At 36.1% G+C, this 26565-nt stretch overlaps 1 protein-coding gene across 2 annotated transcripts in view; it reads left to right on the top strand.

The window, feature by feature from the left end:
- LOC145241452 (mitogen-activated protein kinase kinase kinase 4-like) overlaps positions 1-26565 on the top strand; it is a 145847-nt gene that overhangs the window by 43012 nt on the left and 76270 nt on the right. For both annotated transcript variants that reach the window (XM_080104428.1, XM_080104427.1), the window contains exons 2-4: positions 2212-3781; positions 16967-17230; positions 23963-24121. In XM_080104428.1, the coding sequence (XP_079960554.1) occupies positions 2212-3781; positions 16967-17230; positions 23963-24121 (1993 nt within the window). The remainder of the gene's footprint in view (positions 1-2211; positions 3782-16966; positions 17231-23962; positions 24122-26565) is intronic.

The raw sequence follows: 26565 nt of genomic DNA, 5'->3' as shown, positions 1-26565 counted from the left end.
TGCTAGTGTAGTTGAGTTTTTTTTTGCTTTTTTGTTGTTTTCATTATTGCTATTGGTTCTGTTGCTATCTTCATCATTGTGATTGTCTCTATTGTTTTCATTTTTATCTACACTGTTGTTGTTTTCATTACTTGCAGTGTTGTTTTCTTTCTCAGTGTCTTGTTAAAATGATGATAGGTGATTACGATATCTGTCCTTAAAGAAAGATCTGCTGCTCCAGAGATATACTTTACTTTCATCACTTGTTATAACTTCATATTTGTATACTATGTTTGAGGTTAAACAGCCCCCCCAGTGGACATTCAGTAGGGTTCTGGCAGTTACATTCTTTTTGTTGTTAGATTCATTTTCATTCTTATCACTATTTTTCATAGATTTGTTTAATTTTGTGTTGTTGCAGCCAATTATGGTATTTTTTAAGTTAGCAGATGTTGAGAAGAATAGCTTAACAGTGTTTTTATTGATTATCTTAGTTTACTACCTTGTGGGAAATTTTTGTCTGTAATTTGGTAAAATTCCCTTGGAATGTTATTTTTAATGTGGTTGCTGAATGGTGGATTAAACCATGTTTGGCTCTTCCTTCTATTTTTCTTTTTTACATCTCTTTAGGTTTTATGGTTTAGCTTTTCATTTTCTTTTTAGTGTTTATTGTATGTTCTATTTTTTGTTGTTTTTGCTCTTTTTTTGCTTTTTTATATTTCTTCATAGGCATGTATGATATTACATTTGCATTGTTTATTGTTCTTTCTATACTTGTATTATTATTTCGAATCTCCTTAACAAATTTGATTTGTTCTTTATAACCTGATCTAGCTAGGGCTTTGTTATAATATTTTTTATTGAATAATCCTTCATTTTGCGATATTTTAGATACTCTTTTTGAGATGCTAGGTATAATTGCTTTTTTCATGCTATTCGGATGGTTGGACTTGTAATCTATGTAGAATAACGTTTGGTTGGACTTATGGTAGGGTTCATAAGTGTTGTCGAGATTCAAGATTATGTCTAAGAAGTTTACACATTTATGGTTTGCATCTATTGTTATGCCTTCAGCTCACTGAAAAACTTTATTTTATTTTATTTTTTTTTCAAATAATCTATTTGTGGAATTCATGTAAAAACGTAAAGATGTTTTTTTATATATATTAGTAAATAGAGAATATATATATATATATATATATATATATATATATATATATATATATATATTTCTTCTCTCTATATACTAATATACATTAAAAAAAAATTTTTATCTCATAAAAGCAACCCTTTGCAAATACAACTAACGGTTCTGTTGATATTTAAGTTTACTAATTACTATGATTGAATGTATTACTTCGGCAATGAATTCTTGTTTGTTGTCAATATTTTTCTTTCCTATAAATCTTAGTCAATTGGTTACCATGATACTATTTCTGTTTATCTTTTACTGGAATTTTGATAATTTCATCGATGCAATAATGCCTCACCAATCTACAAACTCCTTATCATAAAAAATAAAAAAAACTCTTCAAATAATCTGGTGTCATCAACACTTATCTTTTAAATCCTTTTTGTTCACCCCACCAATCAAGGCATATTGACACTAAAATGTAAGGAGCTTTGATGATATGTGAGAATGGTGGGGAGGGGCAACCTGAGTTGGAAGTTTGGCAGCAAAACAAAATGCTTGTTCACGTTGAATTTAAATTGCTGCATGTTGGTTTAGTCCAGAGAGCAGCAAGAGACCTTCAAAGGCGAGAAAAGAACCTATTTATTAGAATAAATGTTTGCAAAGAGGTGGAGGGTAATAACATTTCAAACATTAAAAAAAAAACATATCCAATACCTAATATTCCCAAAATAGTTTAAAGATTTTAAGTGTTTTCTTTAAAAAAAAAACAAAAAAAAAACTAATTTCAATAATTCTTAAAGTAAGACCATAAAAAACAACTTTTCAATGATTATTCAATAATAATAATAAAAAAAGAATGATTGTAACAACGTAATAAAAAAAGAAAAGAGTGCATGCATCAGATATGTGAGAAAAAAAGTGAAGGAACGGATTTGCCTTGTTACCACTTCTGGTCGCAGTCACGCTGGAGGTTAGGAAGTATGTTAGCTGACAATAACTAACATATGTATAAGCATGAAATTGCCTTAGCTATATATATATATATATATATTATTGACTTTTAATACTCTAATTCATTATTTTTGCTTTTATTTCAGGTACGTCAATGCCAAGGTTGACAAACCAGTTGATGATGAAAGGCTGAATTCTACAGAATTGGAATTAAGATGCTTAAATATAAATCCGCAAGACTTGACGCCAGAGCCAGCAGCCAGAAAGAAAGACAAAAATCGCAAGAAGCGGCAACCGAGGCTTCCCGTGGATATTGTCAAACAGCCATATGACATGTCATATAATTTCAGCCACACAGACTCTGACGAGTGTACCGATCCAGACACTTTCCATGAAAGCAAAAGAAAAAGAGAGACGCGGGCTCTCAAGAAAAAGATGGATTCCATCAGTGGGCAGAAGTCGAAACATGGCAACTCTCGGTATACATATTCGGCACACGCCCCGTATCCTATCAAGGAGACGAACCTGAAAGAATTCCATCAAAACTTTTCCATGTTAATTCGGCTCGGGAGGTTTTCCAATAACGAGCATAAAGAACAAGAACAACTTCAGAAACGGTGCAATGAACTGATATGGCGGAATATTCAGGCTTGGTATAACAATGTCTCGTTAGCACAACAAGATGAAATCTTGGCACAGAATAGAGAAAAAATTCCAGGAATCCTCAATGAAATAATGGATTTTAATCTCCAGGTGAACACTACGGATTCAAAAATTAGTACCGATTCCACTGAAGCAAGCTTTTCTAACAATATTTCTAAAGAAACCGGTGCACACAGTCACTATATTTTTACGCTGACACCTGAAATAGTGAGTGCCCAGAAGCATGCTTTAAAGTCTGTCAGTGAATTATTAGATAAGTTAGACTTTTGCGAGCGGCAATATCCTACAACGAAAGCGCTAGGTTTAGCCCACAGTCTTTATAACCGGGAAGACTTTGTGTACAGAGTGAAGTCTTTGTGTCTTTGGCTGAGTATAACTCGAGAACTATGTCACAAGATCCGTTTGCTTGGACGGGTACTGCAACAGAATCAAAATGAGCTGACCGATTGGCCGTGGTTGGGAGAAGACAAAGACATTGAAAACTTGCTTCTTGGTAGCTATGAAAGCGACTGGGCCGTGAACCAGTCCTGGGGGATAGGGAGCGAGGCAGCGGATTCAAGCTTTCTCTCCGATGTCACAGAAAACAAATCATCCGATGGGAATGCTGCCACATTAGGTGATGAACACTTATCCGAAACCTCTCTATCCACTTCCACTTCATCCTCATCATTGCATCCGCCCACGACAAATTTAACCCTCTCTCGACCCGAGGTGAAGTTTAATTTAAGCGACAGTGAACGATCCTCTCGAGCAGCTAGCCCTTCTCCAACTACAAACCCTGCGGCTCCACTCTTAAATACGACTCTTTGCAAATTCACATGCAACACTTCATACCAAAGCTACTCTTATACTTGTTATGATGTTGAATCATCTGACGAGTTGTATCCAAAGACATCATTTTACCACAGCTACGTTGACCGTGGTTTAAAAAAGATGGGTATGCATAAACTCATGAAAAGGCTATTAGATCTTTTGGATGGATCTCTTCGGAGAGCCAAGGAGTCTTTGCGAATCTCATCACAAAATGATTTGTCTTCAGCCAATTTGACGTCCGTGAGTATAAGCTCGATATCCATCAAAATCAGCAGATTTGTATATTTAAACAAGTAATATTAAAAACGGTTTCTACTGAAAATTTCAAGTTGAAATATATTCTTTCCAGATGAAATGTACATATAATCTGAATATTGTCTTTTAGAAACTCCTACGATTCAGATGCAAGGTGTATATGGTGTATATATCAACTTGAAAATCCAATTAACAAGGAGCCAATAGATGTGATTGGTTTTTAATAGTACTTGTTTGAATAAAGAGTTGGAACTTAAATTATTTTTTGCTCTGTCTCTGTGTCTTGCTGTGTGTGTCTCACCCTGCTTCTTTGTTGCTCCGCCTTTCTTCGTCACCTTGTCCCCCCCCCCCCCCGCCTTTCTTCGTCGCCCTGCCCCCGCCTTTCTTCGTCGCCCTGCCCCCCGCCTTTCTTCGTCGCCCTGCCCCCCGCCTTTCTTCGTCGCCCTGCCCCCCCGCCTTTCTTCGTCGCCCTGCCCCCCGCCTTTCTTCGTCGCCCTGCCCCCCGCCTTTCTTCGTCGCCCTGCCCCCCGCCTTTCTTCGTCGCCCTGCCCCCCGCCTTTCTTCGTCGCCCTGCCCCCCCCCCTCCCCGCCTTTCTTCGTCACCTCGCCCCGCCTTTCTTTGTCCCCCTGCCTTTCTTTGTTGCTCTCTAAATTTTTCTACCTAATACCAACATTTACACATATGAATAAGGTATACATTTTTACTGAAACATATGAATTCAATAAAATCTATTCCACATAAAAAAAGTTTTTCCAGTCATTTTTTATCTTGTTACTCTCGGATATTTTCCCTTTTTTCTACACATGTGCTTGTCTTTTAAAACCATCTTCACATTTCAACAACATGCTCCTTTTTTTTTTTTTTTATTTATTTATTCAGTGTTTCGATTCTGATATAAACTGAAAAAGGAAATATCCAAAATCAATAATTGTTTGAATGTAAGCATACTCATTCTAAAGATAGCTACAATGTTTTCCAAGTTAAGTTATGTATATTAATGCTTTTGATTCACCACCACTAGGACAAAATATATAGTTCATTTTGATTGGCTGGTAAATAATCAGATTTTCAAATAGAAAAAAGGACACAAAACAATCGACAATATTTTAATTTTCTAACATATAAAGATACCAGAAGGGCCAACCAGCATTGTCCAGAGCAAAAGTGTAACCTATTTCTATTAAAACTTCTCTCCACTTCTATCTTTGTTTTCCACCTTCTCCTCTGCTCAGCCCATTCCTTTCTTGCTAGACCTGCTACGTTCCTTCAGTCTTGACAAATTGGATGCCTGCATGTGGAATTTTTGCAGCAACCACACCTCTCCTGAGCCAGCGTTAAATACCAGTAGCAAGTATAGGTTTAGGACGGCTAGAAACAATGCTGAGATAAGCAGAGAGCACATAGTGTTCCACAGAGCAAAATATTCTTACCGTGTCGAGACAGAAAAAAAAACATGCGAAATTGCTACAGAAAAGGTTTAATATTTATGGAGCAATTCTGGTTTCTGATTGGTTGATAGCAGAATGTAAATTAATTCAATTCGTCAGTTCCTAGCAGCATCGTTTATAAATAGAATCGTCCGACTGTGTGGGATCATACCCCATTACACATCTAAAATATTGCAACAGCACATATAGTGCTTAGAATTTCTAAATGGTCACCCATTTGGTACTAGCCAGGCTCAATGTTGCTTAACTTCAGTGATTTGACGAGAACCTGTGTCATGCATGCACACACACAATTCTCTTTTATATAATAAATTTTTCGAAAGGAGTCTACATTTTCTTTACATAATTACACTGACCAATCGATAACCCCTCACAAAACCTGACGCAGTTGACCACTAGAGAATAATTTCTAAGTTTTAGATATTATTTATCCAAAGCAATGCTGATAAAGAATATACTAACTTTATAAGCATTCATTTTGTAGTTTTTTACTTTTAGCTGGACATAGTTACAGACATCTGCTATTTATATAGTAGTTTGGATTTTCAAAGTCTGCGAAAATAGAAATCTTTCGGATGAGACTTTGTTTCATTTTTTTCTTTCTTCCACTGTTATTGGCATGAATATATTTAATTTCATGTTTTTTTTTTAAATACTTATTTTTAAGAAAACTTTTATATTGGAAATATTTTGGCTTGCCAAATAACATTAAAGGGAGGCAATGATCTAACGAGTTATTTCCCTTTATTTTGCTAAAAGCATGTTATTCTTTAAAAGGTTTTATGATTTATGTACAACAAATTAAGGCACAATAAATGACTCCTACTGATTCTCTATTCATGCGACATTTAGACAGACATTCGAGCAATCCGGGATTCTTACCTCAAGAACAACAGGAAGCAATCGATTTTTTTGGATTGGTTAAAAATAGACAAGGTTTTTTTTTTTTCTAGACTAATGGGCTGAGATTTGGAGGGAAATTAAATAATTTGTTGATATATTTACTTTTCATTCTAATTTTTTTTTGTAAACAGTTAAAATAACAAACAAAAAACATTATTTTAAAAAAGTAAAGATATGTTTTTTGTTACATTAAAGAAATTTTCTTTTACATCCCTTCACATTTTTGTGATGATTAGTAAAAAAAAAAAAAAAAAAAAAAAAAAAAAAAAATTAAAAAATTTGTATTTCAATTTATGACAGTTTCAGCTTTTTGGGCTTGTGTAATGTTCTTTCTATAGTTTTTTTTTTTTTTTTTTTTCTATGTCAATTTACTTGTAATTGGTCTGAGTGCTGGTTATGTGGATCGGTTTTCACAAGTATTTTCCTTAATATTATGGCTGCTTCCACCAGTGTTGTATGGTGTCAATCTCTTAAGCATATACACACACACACATATATATATATATATATATATATATATGTATAAAATAATGTTGCTAGTGGCCCCAGGGGCTATGCTCCTTGCTAATAGTCAAATGTGGCTTCAACCAGTGACAGTCGTCACTTCCTGCACTGATGATTGCGAAAGCATGAAACACTCGTGTCTGTAGGTATAAAAAAATAATTATTTATAATATATATATATATATATATATATATATATATATATATATATATATATATATATATATATATCTATGTATGATTTGTGAAAATTGTTCAAGGCATAAAGCTACTTGATGTAAGGAACTAAAAAAAAATGCTTCAAGGTTAAAAACTAGTCAATGAGAAGTGTTAGATGGATAGATTATTTATAAAATAATCCTCATTTGCCAGAAACATTATTGATGGAATGTGAGGGCTAAAGGACAAAATACTGTGACAAAACACTATTGTCAATCATCCTCTTCATTTTAACGCTTAAAAAGAAATAGATGGATTTGACGTCACAGTTACATCACATCACCAGAATCTAAATGAATGTTGGTTAACTTTCAAAGCAAATTTGAACTCTTAGATTAATCAGCTTATGTATTAGTGATGGGACAATTCCAATATTTTTCCCCGATTCCGATACAATTCCAATTCTAATACAATTACCAATTCCGTATGAAATTTCCAATTTCAATGCAACTACAGATTCCGATTTGTCCCGATTACTGTAAAAAAACACATCTTAAATGTGCATGTATTTTCTAAAACGTAAAAACACACTTGTGAAGGTGTGATCTAGAGATTTTAATCTTACTGGAAGTTTTAATCAATAAATATTTATTATTTTATTATTACTACAAGCAGTGGAAGACATTTTATAAAACAAAATAAAATAAAATAGATAATTAAAGGAATCGGTTTTGGCATCGAAAAATAGGCTCAAAAGCTCCGATTTTTCCGATTCCCAATTCTGATTAATCGTCCCAAATGCGACATCAGCAGTAGCCAGGCGATTGTGCTCTTTATGCGTTTACTATTTGCTCGGCATGAATCGTGTGTATATCATTCCTTCTAGCTATCTTTTTGTGCTTTCATTCTTTTTAATTAGCTATATTATTTTTCTTCACATTTTTAGTAGTTCATATTTATTTATCATTGTTTAATCTGGTTAATTATATTTTAGGAGCTTGTCCCAAATCCCCCTCCCTCACTATTAAAAAAAAAAATATATAAAAGACAAATCTGTATAATGCACATACCTGTGATGAAAAGAAAATATTGTATACTAAAAATTGCTTAAATTGATCAAGCTATTGTATTTTTATAAAGAAAAGCATTTTTAAGCAAATTTGAGTTTTTCTGATGCTACCCTCCAAATGTTAAGAATGACTTTCTAAAATTTCTATTCAAAGTTATCTCCCTTTTTTACTTCAGAATATTTTTAAGGATGCATTATAAGATTGTCGCTCGTAGTTTAAATTGATTTTCTTATTTAGAAATACAACTACTTGATCAATTTACGTGAGTTTTGATATATAATATTTTCTTTCCATCACAGATACCTACATCATACAGGTTTTTCTGTATTTTTTTTGTTTTTTCATGGAGGAATTTTGGGCAATCACCATATTTTATTGTGTTTTTTACTTAAAATCTGTATTCATATTTATGGTAATAGTAATTTTTTATTATTAATCTATTATTAATTTTTATGTTGTGAAGTATGGAGAACTGGCAAGTTTAATGACCTACTATATTATTGTAACAAAGTCATGGACTGAACGTTGCATACTGTCCTTCCCAAAGAAAGCAGATCTCAGTCAGGCAAATAATTATAGAGGTGTTTCACTTGCACCAATAGCTACAAAAGTATACAACAGGATGCTCCTCAATAGAATACAACCTGAAATCTATCTATCTATCTATCTATCTATTTATCTATCTATATATCTATAAAAGTGAATCTGTGTGTGTCTGTCTGTGTACATTTCCCTACACAATAATTCTGTCAATTTTCAGCCTACAGACTCAAAATTTGATATACAGAGTATTGAGACTTGGGAAAATCTTTGTAATCTGTTTTCGGCCAGAAATTTGGTGATTAAGGGGTCAAAGTTCAACGATTTGACCTATAAACAATTGAAATTTTAGATATAGGTTCCTTGGACATGGATCTAACTTAATAACTTGATTTGAACCCAAAACAATAAAGGTTAAGAGGTTATAATAGGGGTCAAAGTTAAAAAAAAATTGGAGCTCTGCGGTCTCTACCAAATTACTCAGACAATTTCTGGTCTAAACATTTGAAATTTTACATAAAGAGTATTCAGAGATAGGGCAGGTTTTTTAATCGGTTTTGGTCAAATTTTTAGTTACCAATATATAAATGTATGTATGTTTGCATGTCTGCCTAAAACTTTCGACAAAGGCGGCAGATTTTTACAAGATCAGTATCATTTTGAAGTTCGACCTTTCAGACGACAAATATTGAAAAATTGGCTAAAAACATTAATATCTTCACTTTCAACTGGGCATTCTAAGGGGGGGGGGGCCCCCCCCCGATATTTTCGAAAGTCATCCTCTCCTTTCGATTGTCTAGCCTTAATTTAAATCTACGTCACTTCCGGTTTAGCGGTGGTTGTAACAGCAAAGACGTCAGGTTTTTTTTCCGTTCTTTTCCTCCTTTGCGGTACGGGTTTGAGCCTGCCTTCCTAATACCACTTTTTTTTTTCTTTTTTTTTTTTTGCTCCACATACACTTCCAAACACCCAGGCAACACCGGGCATCCATGCTAGTGCTCAGAAGAAATCAAACTCGGTTCAGAAAAAGTTGCTCAACAATCAAATTTTGACTGTTGGGAGTAAAAGCAAAGCAACTATCGGCAACACTAATGTTTGTAGATTTTTATAAAAAGCTTTTAATTCATCTAATAGAGAAAGGATGAAACATTTTTTGTTGACAAATGGTATCCCTGAAGAAATCATTTCAGCCATAATGATCTTATATAAAAATACTAAAACCATGTTGTGCTCTCTGGACAGCGACACCAACTTCTTCGAAATTAAAGTTGGCATACTACAGGGTGACACTCTGGCTCCATTCTTATTTGTGATCCGTCTCAATTACATACTGAAACATTCTGTCGATCAATATGAGAAATATGGCCTAACATTGTCTCTAGCAAGAAGCAGATGATATCCAGCAAAGATTACTAATGTTGATTACACAGATGTCCTTGCTAATACACAAAAGTTGCTACATATCCTGGAAGAGTCAGCTGTCATGATTGGACTGCATACAAATGCAACTAAAACAATGCCCTTCCACTAAAATGGCCCAATGGAAACACTAGACAGAATACCACTCAAATAGATAACTTCGAAGATCTTGGCAGCCACATCGCATCTACCAAAAAAGACATCCACAGCAGAATAGCCAAGGCTTGGAGGGCGCTTAATCGTCTAAAAGTTATATGGAAATCTGCCCTCTGAGATCAGATTAAGAAAAACTTAGTGGAAACGGTGCTGCTTTATGATTCACTAGCATGGATTCTCAGTAAAAAAATCTTGAAAGTAAGTTGGATGGAACTTACACTAGATTGCTCCGGGCAGTATAAACCTAAACTGAAAAACACACCCAACTATTAGCCGTCTGTATAGTCGGTTGCCCAGGATCTCTTCAGTAACAAGAGAAAGAACACAATATGCTACAGAAGAAAAGATAAGGTCGTCAGTGATGTGGTACTGTGGGAGCCTAAACGCAGAACCGCTGAAGGAGTAAGACCTATCAAGATGTACACAAAATTATTGATGGAAGACGCTCGCTTACGACGTGAAGATCTTCCTAAGGCCATGGAAGATAGACATGCAGAGGGAAAGTAGTCAATTTGGTCCTGGCAACTAGCCTGATATGATGATTCGTATTATTAGGAAATGGCATGAGATACACACACACACACATATTAGTGGGACTCTCATAAGAGCATTGTCTGTGAAACTTGAAGTACCCAGAAAATTCATGCTCCCACCTCTGAACTTGATATAAATATTTTTACTTGATTTTTTTTTTATTTACCTAATTGTAGTGTTCTGCAAGTATTAAATTTCTAAGTAACAAACATTTAAACGGTCATAATTACTTCATAACTAAGAGCATCTTCACAACAATGCAAAGGTGGGATTCTTTTTTTTTTATTTTTTTTATTTTATTTTTTTTTAAGAGAAGGGGGATTAAGTAATTATTGCTACACAAACACTAAAAGGAATATGTTTGACTAGATTCTCTTGTCCTCGACAAACTGTGTGTGTAATATATATATATATATATATATATATATATATATACACGTTTTGCCGTTAAGTTTGGCTAGGTTAGCTCTCATCTCTGAAACAGGTGCCATCAGCAATGATATCTAACAATGCTTTATACAAATATTAACATTCGCTCTCACAGTGCTCCATTTGTTTATTTGGAAAGAGATTGTATATATTTATTCAGAGAGAGGTGTGGTTGTGGATTGTGCAACCCTTGCCTCACAATTACATGCACAACCACCCTTGTCTTTGTTTTGGATCATTAGAAGATAATGTTTAACCATGCATTTATGTTTATGATTAATTTTTTTTAATTGATGTTTTCAAATGCATCAAAGTTATAAGTATTTTGTTAAAGTAATGTTTTAAGATCTGTTTATTAGAAAATACTGGGGGGGGGGGCTTTGCCTGGTCGTAAAATATGCTTCAATATGATATTTTAATTTGTCCAGATTTCGTATATATTATTATAGTCATAATTTCAAAAGTAAAAAAAAAAAAGTATTTGGGTGCCATCAGCTAGAATCGAAACTGGAAGAAAAACTGTAGCATTTAAAGCTGGTGACGTTACCACTGTACCAACGTGACACGCATATGATCTGATTAGAATAAACTAAGATGACTGTACAAAATTATAACGATTTTTTCAATTTTGACTCCTTTCTGACCCCTTAAAAACTATTTTAACCATAAAAAACAGTCCATAAAAAATCCAATCATTTGACTGCGACTTTTATTTTCGAAAGAGACAGTTTGAAAATATTGAGACAGTGAGTTTTATAAATTAGATAAATAACTCCGTTTGTTGAACATCAGACAGAAAATCTGAAGCTTTCAGTTTCTGGTCATAGCATCTGCTTTATTTGTTTGAAATAGGGAAATATTGCATTAATATGAAATGTAGTTTTAATGCAATGTTTCCTATTTATAAAAAAGTTAATATAATTTGTTCCTTAAGTTTACAAAAGTCGTGACTAATGAAGACATATGGACAAATGGAGAGAACATACCCTTTATATTATGAGTGGATATTTATGGAAAAAAATATATATATATACACATGCCTTTCAGTAACCCTATTGCTAACCGTCAAAGAGAAAATGCAAAAAAAAAATATCAATTCCGTTCCAAAATGGCTTTATCAGTTCTGTTGGCACTCCTTAGTGAGAGAGTATTGCAAACAATAGGCAAGAAATCTGTCCTTTCTATAAGGAAATGGTAATGCCTGGGAGGTAGTTTCATTGAATTCGAAGTTACACTGTATTTCTTTGTATCCTAACAGTAACCAAATGTCGGGGTGATAATATATAAGAAAAAAAAGCTAACAGTGCTTGCTGGTTGTACTGAAATCATAAATCAATTTATAGTTGAAGAAACCAATAGGAAGTTAACTTCACCTGAAAATGTCCTGTCAATAGAAGACTCTTATATAGTATATTGGCACTCCTTCATGGATTAGAATGACTTGGGTGATAAGAAATAAACCTGTACTCCCCTCTGAAAAGATTTGCTAGTGACTGGAAGGAAAGCTTATTGTCAGCAATTCTAAAGTATGAAATTTATTTAAAGGATTAATTCATTGGAGTGTCTAAAACACTCAGTAATTTTTACATTTGAATGTAAAAACAGATTTTTTTTTTTTTTTTTTTTTTTTTTTTAGAAAAATGTCTCAATTATAGGTCTGAATAAACAGTCGAAACATTTTTTTCATCACCATGGTGACAGTGAAACTGCAAGTTGCTAAGCAGATAGTACAGTAGACAAAAACTAATTGGGTGAAGTACGTTCTATTATTTTTGGAATGAAAAATTACTGATGTCAGTTTTTAATTTCAAATTGCTATACAAAATTTGTAAGGCCACAGAAAGCAAAATTAGTCTTAAAATGTGGCTGGTGTTGGCTGTAAAGCAAAATTTTGTTGTGTGAAAGATAGATACACAGAATCTAGAAAAAAAAAAAAATAAAAATAAAATAGGATTGAACAGAAACGTGTGCTCTATCCCAACTATCATCAATGGACCTGAGTTAATCTCGTCAGCATCAGACAAAGCCAAACTCTTTGCCAAGAACTTTGCAGCCAATTCTACCCTTTGCGACCAAGGCCGCCAACCCCCAATATTTCCTCCTGTATCAGAAAACACACTATGTGATATACAAATATCTATATGTGATGTTGCCAAGCTAATCAAAAACCTTGATTCCAGTAAAGCAACCGGCCTTGATGGTATTCCAATTATAGTACTCAAAAAACTTCAACCAGAAATAGCACCCATACTTACAAAACTGTTTAAACGTTGTCTTAAGGAGAATTGCTTCCCATCACCCTGGAAAATCTCATCAGTATGCCCTGTATTTAAGAATTCAGGTGATCGTTCATCCCCCTCTCAGTACAGGCCAATAAGTCTCCTGTGCGTCATGAGTAAGTTGCTGGAATCTGTGTTAAATAGAGATGTAATCAACCATCTCAGCAAAAATAACATTCTTAGTGACACACAATATGGTTTCCGTTCTGATAGATCCAGAGCAGATGTGCTTACAGTTATATCTCATAGGATTAGCAAATCTCTCGACAGAGGCAACCTTTCTAGGGCAATTGCTCTTGACATATCAAAGGCCTTTGATAGGGTATGGCATAAAGGTTTACTTCACAAGATCTCCAGCTATGGTATAGCTGGAAATGTCTTCTCAATTATTAAATCATTTTTCTCTGATAGGTTCATAAGAGTAGTAGTTGATCGGCAAAAATCAGAAGCTAACAGTATTAATGCTGCAGTCCCTCAGCGGTCCATCCTGGGCCCAACTCTCTTCCTGATCTACATTAATGATCTTCCAAATCACATCCTTACATCATTTGTAGACATTTTTGCTGACGACACTACCATCTATGGTAGCACATCTAAGACCGTAAACGACCAAGTTCTCTCCGATTCTCTCTCCTCTGATCTCGATCATGTTGTACAATGGGGAAAGAAGTGGCTGGTTACTTTTAATGCATCTAAAACCAAGCTTTTATCTTTACATCATCAACGTTCTGATCCCCATCTGGCATCAATTAAAATGAATGGCTCTCGTCTTGGGGAGGCCTCAAGTTTTGACAGGCTTCTGGGCTTGACCTTTACTCCTGATCTTAAATGGAATACGTACATCAAATCTGTTGCCAAGGCCGCTGGAAAAATGGTCGGATCCTTCTATCGATCCAGTAGATATCTCACTGCTGATGCAATTCTCTATCTATATAAGAGCCAGATACGTCCAAGGATGGAATACTGTTGCCATATATGGGCAGGAGCTGCTAGAAAAGACTTGTCCTGCCTTGATAGGGTTCAAAATAGACTTCATGGCCTGGTGGGAGATGTCCTTTTCTCGTCACTGCAACCTCTATCTCACAGAAGAGATGTTGCGAGTTTGTCTCTGCTTTATCTTTATTTTCATGGAAAGTGTTCGACTAAGCTTCAATCTATGGTCCCCTCTCGCCAAACTTTCACAAGAAACACTAGACTAGCTGAAAACATTATCAATAATTTTCCCCACTCTTTATCTGTGCCTAAACATAGATTCCATGATCAAAGCTTCTTTCTTAGAACTGCACGCCTGTGGAATTGTCTTCCGTTTTCCTGCTTTCCAGCTGTCTATAATATGGTTGTCTTCAAGTCCAACGTGAACAAGTTTCTGATGAGCCGTTCCACTTAAGTTAAATTTACCAAACTTCCATTACTATCGATTACTATATTGTCCTTTTGACTACTCTACACTCTTTAACCCTTATCCTTGAGTGGCCTATGTAAAAAAAAAAAAAGAAAAAAAAAAAAAAAGATTAATCAAAGTAACATTTTATGAGTGATTGTGTACACGACCTAGAAATCTGCTGTGTATTTGGAAATCTAAATTTTCATATCCTGCCGATCATATGAAAATTTATATTTGAAGATGAAATGTATGCAGTGTAAACCAGGATCATTGGATTTGAAGAATGTTATATGAAATTTAATAAAAAGAAATGAAAAGCAAGGATTAATGAACGATTGTCATATTGATTCCAAAAACCTGTGTTTTTTTTTCTTTGTTTTTTTTTTTTTAACATTTTATAGATAAATATTTCATCCTTAATTATTATATCTAAATCCAGAAATGTAATTTGTGTTCACAATTTAATTGCAGCTTCTTTGAGTATGTCAAATATTTTTTTCTTCAAATTGTTTATCATTTATACAAATAAGGTCATCAATAAATTTCCTGCAGCCATATATGTAGCAATCAAAAAGAGACTAATTTTCTATTTTATATTTAACTGACTTTGCAGATCTCTAATCTAATAGAAATTTTTTTTTCTAGTATCTTTTAAATTAAGGAAAATGCAACTGTTGAGAGATAATTGATAATTTTCTAGAATACAAATTCAAACTTTAATGGTTTTAAGACCAAAGCTACTGCAGACATTTTTTTTTTAATAAATAAATGTATTCATTTATTAAAACAAATTCAATATTTCCAATTATAACAATTTTCTATCAGGAAAGTCTTTTATTTTTACATCACATGGCGATGATAATGCTTGGGATGTCTTCAGATGTTGTAGAACGTTTGATTTCAATACAGTGTAAGAGTTGTGATTGAGACCAGCTTTATAGGGTTGAACAGTAAGATGTTTGTTTCCATTATATTTCAATTTCTGCATGCCTGCACATTCTGGGGGGGGGGGACACAGAAATTCCAAAGTAAAGCAGTTCAAAGAAAGAAGTTATTAGAGTGGAAAATTCTCCAGTATCTAGGGGCCTCTACAGTGAAGGGATGGAATTTTGCTGCTAGTCGGGTGGGTAGGAGATATTTACATTGTGAGACTACAAGAACAGTAAGGTTTGGTCGGAGCACATTCCATGAAAGTACTTGTAAAAGAAGTATAGATTTTGTTTTGAGGAAGGTCAAATTTTGACAGTTTTTTAGAGTAGGCAATGCTTTTATTGACTTTTGTTTTTAAATTAATTCTGGATATAAACAGATTATGGAAAATTTAATTAAAATCTAGTCGTATCTGTTGCATTTACTTCTATGCTAATATTGTTAGGAAAAATTCTCTTTCCTCCTCTACTCCTCCCCACTCCCCTCCTTCTCTACTCCTCCCCACTCCCCTCCTTCTGTACTCCTCCCCACTCTCCTCCTTCTGTACTCCTCCCCACTCTCCTCCTTCTGTACTCCTCCCCACTCTCCTCCTTCTGTACTCCTCCCCACTCTCCTCCTTCTGTACTCCTCCCCACTCTCCTCCTTCTCTACTCCTCCCCACTCTCCTCCTTCTCTACTCCTCCCCACTCTCCTCCTTCTCTACTCCTCCCCACTCTCCTCCTTCTCTACTCCTCCCCACTCTCCTCCCTCCCTACTCCTCCCCACTCTCCTCCCTCCCTACTCCTCTCCTCCCCTCTCTATTCCTCTCCTTCCCTCTCCTCTCCTTCCCTCTCCTCTCCTTCCCTCTCCTCTACTCCACTTCTCCCCTTCCCTCTCCCCTCTCTACTTCCTCTTTACCTCCTTTCTTCCTTCCCCTCAATGTCAAATTAGCATTCAGGAGTATGTGATGCCGAATCATACAATGTATGCAATTAATTGAATACAAGTTGCTATCATAGCTGTGTAGAACTATTGTACTCATTTTGAAATCTGTGTTGAACTCTGGAGTTTGTATAAATTTCAAGTGGAACCGTTTATTTAATCTGCAGGAGCAGCTTATCTTCGTTCCATCAGCTATGTAAATGCATTCTTAATATCACCTATACTCAAGTTTTGACCTTTCAATCTTCAGAAGAATGTCATTTAGAACTTATTAACTTAGCACTTTTATCCGTTATGCCACGTGCCTTTGTATCAATTGAAATGTGAGAATAACATCCAAGATAACAGTAGTTTGAATAAAAATGTTGATATAAGATAAAATCCTACAAGCAACCAACTTGGATCCAACTTATTTTCATAGTCTTTGTCGAAATGTCATTAATCTGTTTCACCTTCTCTAAGTGTTAATTCTTTTTTTTTAATTTTTTTACAGAATTTCAGTAATGATCAGAATTTGTCATCGCAGCATACAACAGCTTCTCCTTTGACAAATTCGAATCAACCTGATCTTAGACGTAGTACAAGCCTCATCGACCATGGGACAAGAAGTAAACAGTTCCAAGAAATGGGTCTGCCTTCATTTTGTCCCAGTTTCTTGTTTCTGTTGCGTGTCCTTCTTGATGTTGTGTATGAATGTTTCCGGCTCAGGCTTGAACAGCGACCAGCAGGAGAGCCATCTGCTCTTAGTGTACGACAGGTGAGTTTGCAAACATTCAGTTTCAATCCGACAAATTTACACGCGATCACAAATAGAAAGTATGGTGCTACCAAATCAGGTTTTTTGAAGATACTGCCTTCCTGACCTAAAATGCACCGAATATTTCTTCTTTCTATTTGAAAAACTCAGTCATCTTCTGCAATGTGAAAAATCAAAACAATTTTCTTTTATAAAATAATGAAACCAAAATTTTTTTTTTTTTTATTTTTTTTATTACATTTTCACCCCAAACAAGGCACATTGCCACTTTGGTGTAGGGGGCTACTATCAGGGGAAACATCTACTGGGGTACTATGTAGGGATTAGGGCAGCGAGATGTTGGTTCACGTTGCACTTGAACTTATGCATGTCAGTACAGTTGGGGAAGCAGTGACCCGGAATGGAATTCCAAAGTCTAGCAGTTCTGGGGAAGAAACTACTGGAGTAGAAGGATCTTTTACATCTAGGGATCTCTACAGTGTGGGGGTGGGATTTTGCAGCTTGTCGGGTCTGTCGAGGGTGTTCACGTCGTGGGGGCACAAGTGCTTGCAGTTCTTCAGAGCATTCACCATTATAATACTTGTAGAACAGGCAGAGGGATGCAACGTTTCGACGATGGGACAGAGGCTGGAGTTTTGATGCCAGTTTAGGGCCTATCAGATTTGCAACTCTCTTTTGAACCCTGTCAAGGAGCGAGAGACTAGTAGCCGATGCACCGGCCCAAATATGACAGCAATACTCCATACATGGGCGAATAGTGGCCTTATAAAGGTACAGGATACTTTCGGGTGTTAAAAGTTTTCTAGCACGGTAGAGAGAGCCCACCTTCCTTGCAGCGGCCCTGGCAATGCCCTCGATGTAACTGTTCCAACTCATGTTTCCAGTGAACGTTAGGCCAAGGAGCTTGAGAGACGTACTCTCAGATAAAGAGTCGTTGGCCATTGCTATAGGTGGTAGAGAAGGTTTCTTGTAATTATTGAATGAAACCAGTTTTGTCTTGGTGGCATTGAACGTGACCATCCATTTTTATCCCCATTCCACTACTGATTGGAGGTCATCCTCTAGTGTTTCTGCCATTACTTTAGATATATGTTCTTTGTTTTCCTGTCGTGCCTGCTATAGAGTGTGGTGTCATCAGCATATATCCCCATCTCAGAGGTAATCTTGTCGGGGAGGTCATTTATGAATATCAGGAACAGCAGAGGTCCCAGGATAGATCCTTGGGGCACTCCCGCATTTATATCATATTGTTTAGATGTACGACCGTCGAGGACAACCTGGATTTTTCTCTTATCTAAGAAGGATTTAATTATGTTAAGTATTCTACCAGTGATACCGTAAGATCTAATCTTCCTGAGGAGACCCTCATGCCATACCCTGTCAAAAGCCTTAGATATATCTAGAGCTACTGCTCTACCCTCTCCCGCTTTGTCCAGTGAATGGTATATGCGTTCAGAGATTACAGTGAGGATGTCTGCCGTGGAACGGGCTTGTCTAAATCCATATTGACGGTCGGTCAGAAGTTTAGCATCTGTAAGGTGCTGGACTAGAGCATGATTAATTAAGGTCTCAAATATTTTGGCAAAAAGTGGGAGGAGGCTAATAGGGCGATAATTTAATGGGTCAGTTCTTTCGCCAGAATTCTTGAATACTGGTACTACAGAAGCAGTTTTCCAACAGCTCGGAAAGCAAATTATTGAATTCGACTTTAAATAACCCAGAAAGGGTTGATATGCCATAAAACAAAACAATCAACCAAACCAAACACCATGAATAAATATTTGAAAATATAAAGAGCTTAAAGCATGAAACTTTTTTCCGAAATGACTGAATTCAGCATTAAATAACTCAGAAAGGGTTGCTATGCCACAAAACAACCAGGCAAACAGCAAGACTGAATTTATCGTTTTGAATTTTTGAGGATTTCTTGTTTGGTTTATTCAAACTCCTCTTCATCCTAATTTTTATATTTTATTTTATGTAATTTCCGATGTTCTTCAGGTGCAGGGTAATCTTTTTTGTTGCTTTTTCAGAGATGCAGCACGATAGGTTTAGTTACGTCTTGAAATCTTTTTTTACTGTTATTACTGCTCGAATGATCAAGATTTTCATCAACCGAATAGTCAATTTCATCATTAATCATTCGCAAGAATATTTTGCACAGGCGATTTGGTTATAGTCAGCTAACATACTTCCTAACTTCCCGCATAGCACTACTGAAAGCAGTGACAAAGCAAATCAGTTCCTTCTCTTTTATTGTTCTTCAATATTTCTATTGTGAAACGATTTATTGAAATACTAGCAGGACATGTTAACCAGCGCTGCCCAATGGAAACCTGCCCCACCTACTTGCAAAAAAGTAAACTACAGTTGTTGTTGGTGGTCACTGCCATTCCTGAACAATTGCAGACATTGGCAACCATGGCCAAAATGAAATAATTTGGCTTTAACTGACGATTAGTGCTGGTTTGGGGTGATAACATGCAGGTACTGTAAATTGAGATATGGAAGAACATAAAGTATGTTAAAAAAATATTAAATTCAAACAACATAATAAGTACGAATCCAGTAAATGATATTGCCAAGACATTTATTTTTAAATCGGTGCCGATTGTATTAAATTATGCAGGTTTAAATAAAGTATATTTAAATAAACATAAGTCTGGAATAGGGCCGACCACTTCCCTAGATGAGTTCATAATTAATGGATATTCCAACTTAAAATCTAAATCCGAACCCCAAGATCGGCATGGAATGTGTGCCTACATTAAAGATGGCTTCCCGTGTGGCAGGGATATCTCCAGAGAAGACCCTAATTTACCCTATATGTGCTTCCGGGTTGCACTTGCTTACACCACTGCATTTATATTTCCCCTCTATCGCACTCACAACAGCGGAGTTACTATCTTTAAGAGTATATCTGAGAAAATAGACCACATCCTGTCTGCACATCCCTCGACTAACATTCACATCTGTGGTAACTTCAATGTCCATAGTGGAATGGCTGACCCACTCAAATAAGACAGATGATGAGGGGAGGTTCTGTCATGATTTTGCCATTACCTATGACCTCACTCAGATTGTTTGCGAGCCCACCCGTGTGCCCGATACTACGGGTCAGTATGTAAACCTTCTAGACCTCTTTCTTTCAACTTCCCCTGAGCTATGTTCATGTTCCGTTCTATCTCCTCTAGGGTCCTCCGACCACTCTGTTGTATCAGTTAAGATAAAAATGAAATGTAATAAGTCCCCAGACATACTCCTCCACCGTACTGTATACTGATACTCCATGACTGACTGGGATAGCTTGTGTACATTCATATCTGATCTACCTCTGCGTTCCATGTTTAAAAACGAATGGTTAATTGTAGGCATAGACCAATTCATACCAGCTAAAAAATTCCAACAAAACCTAACAGCCAACCATGGTTCTCCCGAGAATGTGCTGCTGCCATCATGCACAGAAATCACTTTTTCCATTGCTTCCAACATAATAGATGTATGGAAACTAAAGCCGCTTTCAGGACTGCAGGTAACCATTGTAAGAAAGTAATAAAGAACGCAAGAAAGCTATATGCTCAGTCCGTTAAATCCAAAGTAGCTGATCAGCGGCTTGGTTCCCACCAGTTTTAGCAAATAACAAATAAGATCCTGAATAGAAGTGTGTGTTCTATCCCAACCATTATGAGGTCATCTTGTCAGCATCAGACAAGGCCAAACTATTTGCCAAGAACTTTGCAGCAAATTCTACCCTATGTGACGAAGGCCATCAACTCCCTGTATTTCCTCCTATAACACACAACACGCTAGGTAATATACAAATATCTGTGCGTGAGGTCATCAAGAACCTGGATTCCAGTAAAGCAACTGGCCCTGACAGCATCCCAATTATAGTGTTAAAAAAGCTTCAACCAGAACTTGCTCCTATACTTACAAAACTGTTTAAGCATTGCCTTAAAGAGAAGTGCTTTCCATCACCCTGGAAAACCTCATAAGTATGCCCTGTATTTAAGAATTCAGGTGAAAAGTCATCTCCCTCTCAGTACAGACCAATATGTCTCCTGTGTGTCATGAGTAAGTTGCTGCAATCCATATTAAATAGAGAAATAGTCAACCACCTCAGCAGAAATAACCTTCTTAGTGACATGCAATATGGTTTCCGTTCTGCAAGATCTACCGCAGATGTGCTAACGGTTATATCTCATAGGATTAGCGAATCTCTTGACAGAAGTCCTTTCTAGGGCAATTGCTCTTGACATATCAAAGGCCTTCGACAAGGTATGGGATAAAGGCCTACTTCACAAGATTTCCAGCTACGATATAACTGGAAATGTTTTCTCAATCATTAAATCATTTCTCTCTGATAGGCTCATAAGAGTAGTGGTTGATGGACAAAAATCAGAGGCCTGCAGTATTAATGCTGGAGTCCCTCAGGGGTCCATCCTGGGCCCAACTCTTCCTGATCTACATTAATGATCTCCCAAAACACATACTTAAATCATTCGTTGACATCTATGCTGATGACACGACCATCTACGGCAACACATCAAAGGCTTTAAATGACAAAGTTTTCTCTGATACTCTCTCCTGTGATCTCGAGTGCATGGTACAGTGGGGGAAGGGGTGGCTGGTTACCTTTAATGCATCTAAAACCAAGCTCCTATCTTTACATCATCAACGCTCTGATCCCCATCTGGCATCAATTGAAATGAATGGCTATCGTTTAGGGGAGGCCCCATGTTTTGACAAGCTTCTGGGCTTGACCTTTACTCCTGATCTGAAATGGAACACGTACATCAAGTCTGTTGCCAAGGTCGCTGGAAAGATAGTGGGATCCTTCTACCGCTCCAGAAGATATCTCACTTCTGATGCAATTCTCTATCTATATAAAAGCCAAGTACGTCCAAGGATGGAATACTGCTGCCACATCTGGGCAGGAGCTGCTAAAACCATTCTATCCTGCCTTGACAGAGTACAAAATAGACTGTGTGGCTTAGTGAAGGATGCCCAGAAGTAATCAACCATTTCAGCAAAAATAACATTCTTAGTGACACACAATATGGTTTTCGTTCTGCTAGATCTACAGCAGATGTGCTTACAGTTATCTCATAGAATTAGTGAATCTCTCGACGGAGGCAACCTTTCTAGGACAATTGCTCTTGACATATCAAAGGCCTTTGATAGGGTATGGCATAAAGATTTACTTCACAAGATTTCTAGCTATAGTATAGCTGGAAATGTCTTCTCAATTATTAAATCATTTCTCTCTGATAGGTTCATAAAAGTAGTAGTTGATGGGCAAAAATCAGAAGCTCACAGTATTAATGCTGGAGTTCCTCAGCGTTCCATCCTGGGCCCAACTCTTTTCCTGATCTACATTAATGATCTTCCAAATCACATCCTTACATCATTTGTAGACATTTATGCTGACGATACTACCATTTATGGTAGCACATCTAAGACAGTAAACGACCAAGTTCTCTCCGATTCTCTCTCCTCTGATCCTGAGCACGTGGTTCAATAGGGAAAGGAGTGGCTGGTTACTTTTAATGCATCTAAAACCAAGCTTCTCTCTTTACATCATCAACGTTCTGATCCACATCTGGCATTAATTGAAATGAATGGCTCTCGTCTTTAGGAGGTCTCAAGTTTTGACAAGTTTCTGGGCTTGACCTTTATTCCTGATCTTAAATGGAACTCTTACATCAAATCTGTTGCCAAGGCTGCTGGAAAAATGGTCGGATCCTTCTATCGATCCAGTAGATATCTCACTGCTGATGCAATTCTCTATCTATATAAGAGCCAGGTACATCCAAGGATGGAATACTGCTGGCACATCTGGGCAGGAGTTGCTAAAAACAGCCTATCCTGCCTTGACAGAGTATAAAATAGACTTTGTGGCTTAGTAGGGGATGCCTTTTTCTCTTCCCTGCAACCTCTTTTCCCACAGAAGAGACGTTGCGAGCCTATCTTTGTTTTATCGTTATGGCAGGTGCTCGTCTGAGCTCCAATCTCTGGTCCCCCCTCGCCAATCTTTCACAATGAACACCCGTCTAGCTGAAACCACTATCAAAAATAAAAATTTTCCCCACTCTTTATCTGTGCCTAAATCAAAATGTAGATTCCATGAACAAAGCTTCTTTCTTAGAAGTGCACACCTGTGGAACTCTCTACCACCTGCCTGTTTCCCTCCTGACTTCAACATGGATGTCTTCAAGTCCAACATAAACAAATTCCTGATCAACCGCCCCCGCCCTTTAAGTTATGACACTTTATCAAATCTCCAATACTAATGAATACTGCAACACTATCCCATTGATTACTGTACACGCAATAACCCTTATCCCCGAGTGGCTTCTGGGCCTTGATAAGTGGTGACCTTCAAAAAAAAAAAAAAAATCTTAATATTTTGCCCAAATATAAGTAAGCAGTTTTGAAGTATTGTATCCAGTTATTTCTTCCATACCTCAATTGACAAACCTGCCAGCGTGTTTGAAAATTAGGGTCTGGTTTTATGCAAAATTACCCAGTTTTTATTTTCTCTCTCTCATAGTCGAAAACCTATGTGGACAAGATAAGTAACATGATTGAAATTTAGCTAATCGTTTTTCTTTATTGTTGTTCTCTTTAATATAGAGGGAATTCTGGACCTTTCTTTCTAAATGATTTCTTTTCTAAATGTCTCTTTTTGAAAATTTTAATTGTATTTCATGATTCTTCCTCTAATTTCAGTTAATACGTGAATGTAAAGATGTTTTACGTGGAGGCATCGACATGAAACAGTTCTATCAAAAAATGGTTTCTACTGTTGTCTGGGATGCTGATACAAACGAAGCTGATGAAGTGATGGATCTTGAAAAATTTGATGAGTATATGAAAGAAATGTTAGGTGTAAGTCTTTTTATTTATTCTCTTTTCCTTTTTCTTTTTTTACTATTCTATTTTTATTGAATAGTAACTTTTATACCCTTATAAATAAGATAGAGATGTGAGTTTTTTGGTCGCATTGTTAGAGTCTTCCATGTTTAGGAGTTCTCTTGCATTTGGTCATTTTTTTTTTTTTTTTTTATATAAAAAAAAGCTAATTTTTACCAAATTTCTAGAGCCTTATTGCCTTATTTTTCATCATATCAGACTGCCGGAAGATACTGACTTGCTGATCAAAAAGTCTTGGATATGACCTTAAACTATATCCAGTGGTAAGGCCCCAGCTTGCGGGCTTTGGGAAGTGTGGAGCTATCCTTTAATTACCATTGCTCCCAGGTCCACTCTGACCTGGAGTAGTAGTACCTGTTAGGGTCGCAACTATGGGTTAAATAGAAACTGATTTGAAAACAACAAATATATTCTATTAAAAAATTTTTCTTCAAAATCTTTGGATTCGGCATTAAATAACCCGAAAAGGGTTGATATGCCGTAAAACAAAAACAACCAACCAACCAACCAATCCTGATCAAAAATCCACCAAACATTGATGTTATTAGTTTTTCCCTTGCCTTTCATAAAACTCAATCATGTTCTGCAAAGTCTAAAAAAACAACAATTTTACTCTAATAAGAATAACGAAACCAAACACTATGAATAACTGTTTGAAGCATAAAACTTTATGAAATTACTGGATTTGACATTAAATAACCCAAAACATGTTGTTGTAAAACAAAGCGACCAATATTTTTTTTTTTTTTTGTTAATGATTGGATTTTATTTCTATTTCTCTCATTCTCTCGCTTTATCTTTCTCTTTTCTTATTTTTTTCCCTCACTTCCTGTCTCCATCTTGTCTTGCCCTCTTTTTCCCATCATGACGGTTCTTTTTGAAAACAATAATTTTGTCATGGCTTCGAACACTTTATGAAAAGTATATGCGAATTGGATGACTTTTAATGTAAATAATTGCTTCAACTATTAATAAAGCTAAATTTTGTAAAATAGCTGCAGTTGTAAATAACAAATGTAGATGGACTTAAAGAGCAAGGCTTCTATTTCTAGTGGTAATAACAATTTACCAATGTTTGTTACCATTCATTAAGATAGTTGGCATTCTTAGCTTAATTATTTTACTATCTGATTATGTTAAAATGTCTGGTTGCCACTTGTAAGCAAATAAGTTTAAAATTGGTACAAAACTGATTTTGTGCAGCATGTAGGGTCCAGTCACGGGCAAAAAAAAAAAAAAAAGAGAAAGAAAAACAATGGCTGCTGCATCTTGGTGAGTCTTTAAAGTAATGAGATTTCTCATTAGCTCTTATGCAAATGAGATGCTGCCAGCTTGAATAAAAAGCCTGTTTTTTCAGAGACTGGGGAAAATTTGTAGTTATGAGCTTAGACAGCAGTGAGATTTTAATCACAAAAATTGTTAGATGAAAGTACAGAATAGTTAACAATTTCTTAATTGCATTGATATTTTTATTTTGTTCCCCACTTGTTATTAAGATTACATTTCTAGGGTTGGTACCTTTTCTCATGCACATCCAACTTCGATCGGAAGAGAGCTCCTTAAGAATTTCTTTCTGTTGCTCATTTGCCTTTCCATAATTGCAAACCTTTCAGATGCTGTCACTCAGAAACAAGACTTCTTCCAGTCTGGCACAAAAATCACCAATGTAACATATTGGCCTGTAATGTACTTTGCTGGGTTTACAAATGAAAGTCTGTAAAGTTTCTCAAAGATATGATGTTTCTCCTTATGATTATGTGTCATGAAGCCAATATTTTTGTTGAGGGTGCCTTGAGGAAGCACCCTACTTTGACTAGCTTCTGGGACTGACCTTCATACCTGACCTGAAATGATGAGTTTATATTATATCTGTTACGAAGGTCCTAGAAAAATGGTTGGATCATTCTACTGCTCCTGAAAGTATCTCACTCCTCTACCTGTATCGGAGCCAAATACATTCTTAAATGGAGTACTATTGCTTCTAGGGAGGAGCAGCTCAGAGCACATTTTCTTGCCGGTTCTAGACGATTATGTCCTTTTCTCATTACCCCTTTCTCACAAAAGAGATGTTGTGAATCTATTTATGCTCTATTATTTTCATGACAAGTGCTCGACTGAGCTTCAATCTGATCACCCCTCCACAACATGTTCACAATACACTCATCTATGTATAACCATTGTAAACCATTTCCTCTACTCTCTATCTGTATCTAAAACTGAATGCAAATTCCATGAACAAAATTCTCTTAGAACTCCAACCTGTGGAACTCTATACTGTGGGGCTGCTTTCCAGTTGACTACAGCATGGTTGTTTTCAGGTTCAATGTAAACAAGTTCTTGAGTTGTCCTCTTATAGCCATCACACAGTACACTTATAACCCGCTTATCCTTGAGTGACC

Source organism: Euprymna scolopes, chromosome 20 (genome assembly GCF_053919585.1).
Source record: "Euprymna scolopes isolate OS-2025 chromosome 20, ASM5391958v1, whole genome shotgun sequence".
NCBI lineage: Eukaryota > Metazoa > Mollusca > Cephalopoda > Sepiida > Sepiolidae > Euprymna > Euprymna scolopes.
Note: the sequence above shows the minus strand (reverse complement) of the source record. Positions and strands in the feature narration are given on the sequence as shown.